At 35.4% G+C, this 12,493-nt stretch overlaps 1 protein-coding gene across 7 annotated transcripts in view; it reads right to left on the bottom strand.

Moving 5' to 3' along the window:
* The window catches only part of Fam172a (family with sequence similarity 172 member A), a 380,050-nt gene that overhangs the window by 129,252 nt on the left and 238,305 nt on the right, over window positions 1-12,493 (bottom strand). For all 7 annotated transcript variants that reach the window (XM_042691028.1, XM_042691029.1, XM_042691031.1 and 4 more), the window contains one exon: window positions 8,852-8,936. In XM_042691028.1, coding sequence (XP_042546962.1) covers window positions 8,852-8,936 — 85 coding nt within the window. The remainder of the gene's footprint in view (window positions 1-8,851; window positions 8,937-12,493) is intronic.

Here is a 12,493-nt window from a genome sequence, read left to right as displayed (position 1 = left end):
TATGTTATCAACAGTCTCCTCCTTCATCCAAATCAAGAAAGGCCCATCTAAATATAGTATTTGTTTCAAGTTTAATTTATAACCAATAAAACATATATTATATTTGTTCTTTTTTCTTTTCAACTGTCTCCTTTTTTTAAAAACATTAACTGTTACCTTTGTAATCTCCAGGTGCAGATCATACATTCTGGGTAGGTTGAAATCATAGCCTGTCTATAACATGGTAAGTATAAGGAAGAATGTGATAAGATACTTGCTGGAACTATGTTAAAATGTATAAGGCATTTCTTCAGAATTCAGTCTTAATGAGTACTAACCTTCAGGTATTTCTTAATGGCAGGTTCAAAATGATGCTGTAAGGTGAAGCTGATGCAACATTGTCTCAGGCATGTCATGTTCCTCACCCTTCAGATCAGAAAGGAGGGAGGATGGGATGGAACTAGGGCAGCAAGGCTCTGTACATCTCTGGATGCTACTGACAATGAACTTATAGTGATGTGTAAATGCTATACTTTCTAAAAAGGAATAGCAGACTATTCTTACTAATTTTCTGAGACCCATGATTTATGGTTACCATGAACCTCAGAGAACTGGTAAAGTGAATGAGGAAAAGGTCATGTTTTCAAGAGAACAATGAGAATAAGGGTGCTGACTTCAGAGTTAAGTAGGTATCGTAATGTCAAGGTAAAGGATCTCTGAATAGGCAAACACTGTTTTTGTCAATGGGGTAGGGGAAGAATAGGGTAAGTCACGATTACAAAGGATGTACTAGGAATGTCATCTTCTCAGTGAGGCTTCTCAGGCCATCTACCTAAAGGCAAATATTATTTCCACATATACACACTGTAGCTCTTCCCTTTCTGCTTTATATTCCTCCTCCTACTACCTAACATGCTACGTGCTTTTCTCATCTATCTTGTTCATTGTTGGTCTCCCCTACTAAATTGCACACTCTGTGTGGAACTGTTTTTGTTTTTTATTATTATAAAGGTGATGTACAGAGGGCTTACAGTTCAGATGCACATATCTATTGCCCCTTTGTGCTCCTCTCCTAAGAATATATTCCTCTGGTCTCACTGTCTGTGAATGCCTACATAATTTATTGTGTCCGAATGTTTTCTTTTTTTTTTTTTTAACCATCCAATCTGTTTGCTTATAAATTTATAGGCACATTCTAGCCACCACAAATGAGGGAAACCAGGCAACTTATGTTTCTCTGGGTCTGGCTTACTTCACTTAATATAATTTTTTCCAAGCCTTTCCATTTCTTTATGAATGCTTCTGATGGAAGCACAGAATACTATGTGTATTTATACCACATTTTCTTGATCCATTCATTCATCTATTGAGGAGCATCTGGGCTGATTCTAGGCACAGGTCAAAATATGCTAAGTAAAGATCCAGAATTACAACAAATAAAGAAAGATTGGATTAATGAGACTGCATCAAACAAAGTTTCTGCATGGCAAAGAACATAGCTAATATGCCAAATAGAAAGCCCACAGAATGGGAGACTTTTTTTTTTTTAACCAGGTATGCACCAGATAAGGGCTTAATATCCAAAACATACTTAGAGTTAATCATCCCCCCCATGATAAGACTCAAAAGAAACAACCCAATTAATAAATGCGCTGATGATTTAAAGAGAGACTTTTCAGAATAAAAAGTAAGAATGGCTAGTAGACACATAAAGAAATGTTCAACTTCTCTGGCCATAAAGGAAATGCAAATCAAAACAACACTGAAATTCTACCTCACCCAGTTTGAATGGCTGATATCAAGAAAATTAACTATAACATGCTGGCATGGTTGTGCCCAAAAGGGAATTCTTTTTATAATATTTTTTTTTATTGTGAAAATACTGTACAGAAGGGTTACAATTACATGAGCAAGGTAATAAGTTCATTTCTTATCAAGCATTGTTACCTCCTTCTTTGTTTTTCCCCTACCATCCCTGCCCTCCCATCTCCACGACTATACTCTACCCCCACTCCCCTTCCAAAGTTGTAAAGTTCATTTTTCAACATAGCATTTTGTTTGTACATCTCATTGTTGCAATGCGTCCACCTGTATCCCTATTTAAAAATTTGTTTTTTTCCCTTTCCTTCCCCAAATTATACCAACATCAAATACAGTGAAAAAGGGGTGTTATACCATGGGGAAGGGACATACAAAGCAACAAAGAAATCACCTTATAAATATGTTAAAAACAATAGCAAGAAAGAAAAAGCCACTTGTGTCGTTAATCTTGGGGTTCATTTTGCCTAACATCATCTCATCTGACCTTTTCCACTTGTCTCAGACATATACTAGTTATTGCAAACAAGGGAAAACATGGGACCTACGTTTCTTTGGGCCTGGCTTACTTCACTTAATATGATTTTTTCCAAGTCTTTCCATTTCCTAACAAATGGGGCAATGTCATTCTTTCTGATGGAGGCATAGAATTCCATTGTGTATATATACCACATTTTTTTGAATTCTACTACACTATTGGTGGGAATGTAAACTTGTTCAACCACTGGGGAAAGCAGTATGGAGGTTCCTCAAAACACTAAACATAGAGCTTCTCTATTATCCAGAAATTCTATTCCTGGGCATTTATTTATCTAAAAGATCACAAACAAGGTCATACTAAAGCTACCAACACAAACATGTTCATTGTGGCATTATTTACCATAGTCAGGATATGGAATTAGCCCAGATGTCCCTCAATGTGTGAGACTTTTATCAGTTATAATACATTGCTGAATACTGGTGCCTAGAAGAATGAATGGTATATGGTATACACTGGTTGAATGAATGCACAAGGCCTGCATGAGCACACCTAGAAAGACCTTAGGGAACACTCAGAGGCTGAAAGTCCATGACACTTACCCAGATGCAGCCCCAGTAGAATCAGTCTGGCAGAGTGTCCGGCCAATCAGTCACAGGCCAGCTAAGGCAAGCTATGCCCGGTCTTGTAAGAAGTCAGAAGGGATCAATTCTCTACAATCATGTCGGTTTCCCAACATTTCTATTTTTTTCTTTCTGTTCACCCTGGGGGAATGTCCTCACACACAGCCAAAATTTATATGAACTATTTTTAGTAAACAGAAAACCACACATTTTTTATTTTTGTCTTTACCACTATACTGGCATCTTTCAGCTTTATTGTTCCCAGATTTCTATCCTCTGTCTTTTCATCTGGCTATTCCTTGTCCTTTTCTTCACCATGTTTTCTATCTTTCTGAGAATTGTGTCTATGTAATATTTTGTGTGCTGTATCAAAGTCACAGGAAGTATAAATAAGTTGTTTATAAATAGAAGTAGAACAGGAAAAAAATGGAAAGAAGAATATTTCTTCCAATGACTTTTTGTCCTAATTGATTAAAATTGCTAACAATAGTTTCCAAATTAATAATAGTGCGGGGCACTGATAGCTCATGCCTGTAATCCTAGCTACTCAGGAGGCTGAGATCTGAGGATTGCTGTTCAAGCCAGCAGGGGAAGAAAAGTCTATGAGACTCTTATCTCCAATAAACCACCAGAAAACTGGAAGTGGCACCATGGCTAAAGTGGTAGAGCACTAGCTTTGAGCTGAAGAGCTGGGGACAGTGCCCAGGCCCAGAGTTCAAGCCCCACAACCGACAAAAAAAAAAACCTAATTAATAATAGCCTTCAAAATTCTATAATGCCTAATGAGAATAGATAGTATTATATTACATTTTAAAGTATATGCTGACAAAATTGAAATATCTCTCTAGAAACTATAGAAATTGTTTATAGAACAATTCTATAAAATAAGTCAGACATATTTACAAATGCTATTATATAAAAACTGACCAGAATATAACTATAAAATATGAATTAATCAATAAGAACAGATTAATAAATCAGAGACTCAAGACTTTTCAAATATCTACCATTCACAGGTTATAATAATATAAAAACATACCCATGTATAAGTCAGACATATTTAAGTATAAGGCCCAATAATGACAACTCTTATGAGCTGAATTGTCAAATATTATATTTTCTTTTAAAAATAAGAACAAAAACAGTATGAAAAAAAATACTGGTTATAATTTAGGTAAAATTATAAATGTCTACTTTACCTGCTTTTAATTTATTAATATCACTCATAAAAGGAATCTATTATAAAAACAATCAATTTTTTTCTTGTTTATAGTTAATCGACTTAATCATCAGTAAAAAAAAAATATTAAATGGCTATGTACCATAGTACTCAAAACAGCTTGTTACTGGTACAAGAACAGGCCTCCTCAGGCCTGTTCATTAGATTCTAAGACTCAGAAATGAACCCGTAGACCTACAGACACCTAATCTTTGACAAGGGAGCAAAAAAAAATAGGATGGAAGAAAGACAGTCTCTTCAATAAATGGTACTGGCAGAATTGGCTAAACATGTATATAAAGCTAAAGTTAGATCCTTATATATCACCCTGCACGAGAATCAACTCCAAATGGATAAAAGACCTCGAGGCAAAAGCAGATATCTTGAAAATATTACACAAAGTAACAGGAGAAACACTAGGGCTCCTTGGCACAGGCCGAAATTTTCTTAATAAAGATCCAGAAAGACAACAAATCAAAGAATGGCTGGATATATGGGATTGCATTAAACTGCAGAGCTTCTGCACAGCAAAAGACATAGCTAGCAAAATATATTGTAACCCAACAGACTGGGCGATCTTCACCACCCATACAGCAGACAAGGGTCTCATATCTAAAATATAATAAGAGCTCAAGAAATTAAATTCCCCCAAAACAAGCCCCCAAAGAAACAACCACCCCATTAAAAAGTAGGCTAAAGACCTTAAGAGAGACCTCTCTGATGAGGAAATGTGAATAGCCAAGAGACACATGAAGAATTGCTCAACATCTCTGGCTATAAAAGAAATGCAAATCAAAACATTGAGATTCTACCGTACACCAGTTAGAATGTCCATAATCAAGAAATCTAACAAGAACAGATGCTGGTGTGGATGCAAGGAAAGGTGAATACTACTATATTGTTTGTGGGAGTGCGAACTTGTTCAACCACTCTGGAAAGCAGTGTGGAGGTTCCTCAAAAAACTACACATATACTCCCCTATGATCCAGCAATCCCACTTCTGGGAATCTACCCAAATGTCCACAAACAAGGCCACACGAAATCCACCACCCACCAGTATGACCATGTTCATCGCAGCATTATTTACCATAGCCAAGATATGGAACCAACCCATGCCCCTCGGTAGATGAATGGATCAAGAAAATGTGCTACATATACTTCCATCAGAAAGAATGACACAGCCCATTTGTTGCGAAATGGAAAGACTTGGAAAAAAATCATATAAAGTGAAGTAAGTCAGACCCAAAGAAATATAAGTCCCATGGTTTCCCTCATTTGTAATAATTAGTATATGTATAGGATAATTTTATCAGATGAGCAGAAAAGCTATGTGCGTATGACCAATAAGATGATGCTAAGTGAAATGAACCCCTAGATATGGACACAAGTAGTCTTTCTTTGTTGTTGTTTTAAGATGCTATGTGATTTTTTTTTTTGTTTCCTTTGTATGTTCTTCCCCCTATGGTATATTTCCTGTTGTCACTATACTTGATTTTGGTACCCTGCATCTTATATATACATTTGTCTAATTCAGGGAGGGGAAGGGGAATAACAAAAAGCTGAAACAAGGACACAGGATGACCCATTGCAACAAGGATACCCACAAGTCAGTATATTGGTAATGAACTTTACAACTTCGGGAGGGTCAGGGGAAGAGCTGGGAAGGTAGAGGAGGGAAGGGATAGTGGGAGAACAACAAGCGAAGGGGTAGCAATGCTCAAAATGTTCTCATTGCCTTACTATGCAACTGTAACTCCTCTGTAAACATTTTTTACAATTAAAAAAATAAGAAAAATGGCTATGCATTTGCAAAGCAAGCTTACTGCTATCATTTGCATTTTCACTCAAAAGATAAAAGCATATTATACCAAGAAAAAAAGCTAATAGTTTAACAAGCTCAAAAAAAGACTTCATTAAATTAAATATATAGTCTGAATATCCTTTACTAATTTGTGGTCAGTACACAATGAAATATTCAAATGATTTTTAAGGTACAGACTACAGTACTATTGGTCAGAGAACTGTGAGTGTTTCAAAGGTACTTGAAAAACAACCTTTGGTTATTTTTGTTTGAATTTCCCACCATCACCTCAATCAAACAGGTCATAAAACAATTTCACCAACTCTTGCCCTTAATTGATTTCTCCTCTAGCTCTCTCCTTCTGGTAATGATACTTTCATTGTCCTAGACATTTATACTGCAGCTCACTATGGCCTCCTCCCTTTCCACATCTAATCTATTTATCATCAAGGAATGTGTGTTCTTCATGAGTCTATTTGTTTTCATATGCTCTCCATTCCCGTTGCCACCACTGTAATTTGTAACCTGCTGAGCCTATTCCCTCTGCCTTTTCGTTCCTTCCTTTTATGCATTTATTTACTAGATAGCCCTTATTCAACATATTTTAATGACTTGTTCAAGGAAATAACTAATTTTCTGTAAGCAAGTATGGATAGTGCTGTGGGTTTGGCCCTAATTCTTTTCTCATTTGACACAATCACATATTGATAGCAGCTTCAAAGGGAATTTACCTACTAACAGAAGAGTGAGAAAACGTATTCTTTTCTTTGTTTTCTAAACTTTGATAAGAAATACATTAGGTACTATGAGCTCTTATTCATTGCTGTCTTCGGTTTGCAAATAGTGTTGAAGCTTATTCCATGCCTAACAAATATTTGAAAATTGGATGGAAATGTACTGTAGAGTATACATGTGTGAATACATACACATATATTTATTTAGAGATGAGAGTGTCACTATGTAGTCCAGGAAGGTCTAAAAGTGCACTAAGTCAGCCTAAGCTGGATTGAGCTTACATTTTTACTGCTTCTGGGTTCCAAGTGCTGGGATTACAGGTATGTATCACTCTGCCCAGCATAAAATCTCTTATTGATATAGACAAATTTATTGGAATCCGAACCCACAGAGATAAAGTTCCACACAGTAAAGTTCTGTCATAAGAAACAACTGGTCAGACAAATGCTGAATAAATAAGATGACTTATAATATAAGATCAAATGAGTATGATAAAGAAGAAAATATTTTCTTTCTAATAAAATTGTCAGCAAATTCTAGCTAAGGAGTAGAAGACCAAGTGTAGAAATAAACTAAATTCTTCAATGAGCTTTTTAATGTCCTTTGGAAGGAGGTACTCTGAATTTCTAAGATATTAGAACTAAGATTAACCTTAAAAGGTTGTAGCCTCAATAAAACAAAAGAAGAGAGGACAGAAGGAGGGCACACAGGCAGGCAGGGAGACAGGGAGGCAGGGAGGCAGGGAGGCAGGGAAGGAGGAAGGAAGAGAGGGGAGGGAAAAAATAAAGGCTATTTCCAGAGTAACCACTAGACTTGGTTTAACCTTGACTTTTTGGAACAAATCACCCCAAACTTGGTGAATAAAACATATCCATTTATCATCTGAGTTTTTGTGGTTCACAAAAAAGTGTGAACACAGCTTAGCTGCTCCACCTACACCTTCATAGACCCCAGGTATACTTATGGGTTGGTTGTAGTTCATTCTTTCTCTGTCCTATTACATCCAACTTTCCCTCCTGTCTTCCTGTTTAAATGATTTAACTAGCCTCCCTCAAATATTAGTTGAAAACCCACTGCTGTACTGATTTAGTCTGTCTGTCTGTCCATGTATGTATGTATGTATGTATGTATGTATCTATCTATCTATCTATCTATCTCTCTATCTCTATCTATCATCTCTATTTCTCTAATCTCCTAATTGTTCTCTTTTCTGTACCTTAACAAATCTATAAAATTGTTATAAAAGTGAAGTTCAATTGAACTTTATGTATTAATGATAGTGATATTTGATAATAGTTTATTACCCTAGAATTTGAACTATACTTCTAACCATTTCCATCAAATATGTACACATATCAACAACTCTAATTACTTAATGACTAACAATCTCTTATCATGATTATAATAAAGTAATTTAGGTTCCAAGCCTGCGCTCATTTTCCAGTAATTATGACCACATCAAGCTCACGGCTGTTTATTAGTCATAACTAGATATTTTCGTTGTCACCCAAAATGGTTGGGAGCTGTTAAAGTCAAAATAAGAAAACAATAACAAATGCTACTCTTTTCTCACCTAGAGACTCAAGCACAGACTTGGTAGGCTGAAAATAATTCTATCCCTACACTAACCAGAGCCCACTTGCTTTTGGAAGTGCTTAACTCTTGACCTTTTTCCTTTAGTAGGTGAGCCAATCTGTGTACCTCTTCAGATCCAGTTCAGCCTCACTCCTTGCATTATTCTTTCCCTTTTGCCTGGGAAGTCTAGCTTACCCATTTTCCTAGAATCCAAATTCTACCTAGCACACAAGGTTCAGCTACAATCTATTCACTAAAAATTATTTTTTCTAAAGACTCTAGGCCACAGAACAGCCTTGACTACCAACATATCAAAGGGCTTGTGCTCAGAGACGAATATCCTCTGAAAATTTCTGTATGGCTATTCACTGTGTCTCTTACACATTGTATTACCTCTAAGCTTCAGCAGCAACCATCTATATTAGCCCTGCATTTTCCCACCTAGTCATCTTACTGACTTTGTTGGTATGTATTTTATAGAACTTAACACATTTAGGCATTGGATTAGAAACACGCTGTATATTATTAATAATGTATTCAACAATATATTTAATTCCAAAATAGGATTCTAAATTTCCCTGTACTTTTACCTTAACCCACCACATCTTTTATCAAACACATACCTGCAGAGACTCGAGGACAGTCAGGCAGCATGGACTCCACAGATGTGTCTAACGGTTCTGAGCTAGAAACCCAATTACAGCAGTTCTGCAATGTAACACAGAACATATTGTTGGAACATAATTTAAACCAAAAAAAAGGTAAACTTATCTCATGAAATAAATTATTGAAATTGTATTTATTTTCTTGATGCTTTATTTGTGGTAGGTAAATAGTCAAGATTATTGTAAAATTTACCTTTTACAAATCAGCAGATCATCTGCTGATATCAAAAAAGCATGTGAGCTGGGAATGTGGCTCACTGGTAGAGTGCTTGCCTAGGATGCATAAAACCCTGGGTTCCATTCCTTTGTACCATGTAAACAGAAAAAAGCTGGAAGTGGTGCTGTGGCTCAAATGGTAGAATGCTAGCCTTGAGTAAAAGAAGCTCAGAGACAGTGTCCAGGTGGAGTTAAACCCCAGGATGGGCAAAAATATATAAATAAGATAAAATAAAAAAATAGAAATCACCTAACCTGTGAATCATGATGTAATATATTTCCAAGAAATGTTAGATGGCTAAGAAATAAACAAATATAAGGATTATAATTAAAGAAAAATTTAAAAGATGTCTTCTAAACTTTTGAAGTAAATATTAATATGAATATGTAAAAGAATAGCCAATTTCTGACCTTTATTCTTTGTCTATGAGATACCAGAAGAAATAAACTTTGCATTTTCTCTTCAAAACCTGGCCTTTTTAAATTTTTACTTTGACCTGCTCTGGTGAAGGTTGCATCAAAACAGTAATACATAAATACAACATAATGAATTATAGCAGTGTGTCTTAGGATGGAAAGCTTTCAACATTAAAGATCAGTCTCTAAGGTAATGATTATCTGCAACTCAGTCAAATAAAAGTACTCTATATTTCTTTTATACATTTTAAGTTTACATTTGAATCTGGTTTACAAGACTTTTTAAAAATTCCCAACACACACACACACACACACACACACACACACACACATACACACACACACACACACACATACACACAATGAGTTTCCAGACAGATTTCATTTTAAAAGAAATCATCCCATCAATCATGTTGGAAAAATTGGTGATTGCTATTCTGGTAAACAAGCATGTATTGTGTATTTTTAGATGCTTGCTGCCCTGGTTGTGCACCATGGAATCCGTTCTCACTGTGGAAAGATCCTTGACTGGTAGATCAAGTGTCTTATTGTATTTCCTTAATTCATTCTGTCTGGAAGAAGATGTCAGCTGTGTTGCAGTGAGGAGAGAATTTCAAAGGCCCCAGTCCCCACCAATAAACGCTGAGGAATGGCTTTTGAATAGATTTGTCAAGGCAACCCTACTGTTCTGGGACCAGAGAGAGCAGGAATAATATAAAGGAAGGGTTGCTGTATGAGATTAGAAAGTGAAGTTCACAAAGCATGGCAGATTTTTGTAAGAAACAGTGGATCAATGAAACTATTGAACTGTGCAGAAAAAACCCCCACAAAAACAAACACAACATCTAGTAGTGTCCTTAAATGTGTTCTCTATTTTTATATTTAAAATGGAAATACTTTTCATGTATTACAAAGCTTGATGGTTTTAGAATGGATACATATTCTATAATGTGTACTCCTAATCTTAATTAGCAGTTGAATGCAAAATTATACAATGTAAGCAAGTAGAAATTATAAAGAAAATAGGATTTTAGAAGATATTTCATACATTTGAAATAAGTAAAATTAATATTGCCATTGACAGAATACCACATCAGAGAATTCTAGATAATGCAGAAGATTAGCACACAATTAGCTAGCTTTTATATACAATGTAACACTAGCTTGTAAGAAATAAGTATTCTCCAAAGCAGTGTCAAGATATGTAAATGGATGATTTGTTTTATCATTCATCACAGTCTCTAATAAATTCAAAAATCATGACTTCTATAGGTACTAAAAATAGGTTCCCAATGATACAGGGAGATAGCTTCAATGAAGAATGACTTTCTCTTTTTCTCTCTTTTTCTTAAACAATTCAGTCTTTTCAATGACAGCAATTAGCACTACCAACAGACAGGCAGCGATTAGGTATATATTTTAATTATTATTCATCATACTGCTCTCTCCAAATCTGATGAAAGTTGGTTATTACCCAGGTGATATGTCAGTCTGAATACTGCTCACCTATGTAAAATTATGTTTTACAGGATTTTCTAGTATTAATAAAAGTGATGACACATTATAATACGTGAGTGCAAAATCATTTTTCTAAGTCATTATTGGTTTTGAAAAGCTGAACAAAATGAACTTTTGTCTATTTTTTTTACAGATCATCTTTAATTCAAACAAAATACAGGTTAACGTTTTATGATTCTGAAATTTGAGTTCTTATCAAGGCTTGAGTTTAAGCCTTTGATCTCTCACAAAAAGTGAGACAGAAGTTAAGCCACCTATTTTTAAAGTGAATATGCCCAAATGTTCTACAGAAAGGCAAAGTATCTGTGTAGAATGGTAAAAATTCTAAACTTTCCAAGTTTGAACTTTTTTATGGATATCTATGTGCATGTGATATTTTCACACTACTGGGATAAGTACACAGAAAACAGGGAAGATCAACTAAACAAAGCTTATAATAGGATAGAGTGAAATAAAAGGCACAAAACTGGAAAATAAAAGCCTGTAAAGAAATATGTACAACTATTACCAACAAATTCAATGTTTAAATCCCATCTTATTACATCTTTCTCCCTATCCTAAAATGGGTTTCTATAATTTAAAAACCAAATAAAAATATAGGCAACAGACTGTTTCTTAATGTTGTTTTTTCAATATAAAAGATTTCTTGCTCTGAGATGGTGATTCTTCCTATTTCTGTACTTCTAAATTTTCCTCTTTATAATTTGAAACATTTTGGAACTGCAAGTGTTTCTAGGCCATAGTGGAAAGGGACCACTTTTGAACCAAAGGCTGACAGTACTTCAGAGTAGAAATGAAATGGAATGAGATTTTTAAGAAGAATGTTAGCCTTTAGCATAGTATGCTTAAAGAGAAAAGTAGGTGGTAATTATTTCTGCTTCAGTTATTAGAGAAGCTTGCTTTGCTTGTTGAGTCTATTTCTTGTGCCTGACTTGTACTAATCATTGTTTTAAAGCCTAATCTTCATATAAAAGGCTTTTGTCCTCAGACAAATAGCACTACCATCTACCCGTTTCATTTGTAGGGCCTGCACATCCAGCTAAGAGGGGACAGGAAGATTCATGATCCATTGGGAGAACTATACTACTGGCTTCTTGGAAAGTTCCAGACTCTGGGGATATATCAGGAGTAAGCCATGCAAGTCAGCTTTGACAGTGGTGGAATCTTTTCATGAGAAGCTCTGAGGAGATAGCTGCCTTCAATTAACTTCTTACCTCTCTTCAACACTTATGCTTAGTGTTTTAGTGGGAGTAGGTTTCAGGAAAGTAGGTGGAACTGGAGATCATCATACTGAGCCAGATAAGCAAAGTTCAAAAAGCCAATTACTATGTTTTTCATTCACTTATTTGCCTAATCTAGACTTTATAAAGATGTGTGTGTGTGTGTGTGTGTGTGTGTGTGTGTTTTCCTCTACTAGAGGTTGAGGAGAGGAAAACAGTATATGTTAGG

Source organism: Dipodomys spectabilis, unplaced genomic scaffold (genome assembly GCF_019054845.1).
Source record: "Dipodomys spectabilis isolate Male_0828 unplaced genomic scaffold, ASM1905484v1 ptg000140l, whole genome shotgun sequence".
NCBI lineage: Eukaryota > Metazoa > Chordata > Mammalia > Rodentia > Heteromyidae > Dipodomys > Dipodomys spectabilis.
The sequence above is the reverse complement of the archived record's forward strand: the minus strand, read 5'-3'. Positions and strand labels throughout refer to the sequence as shown.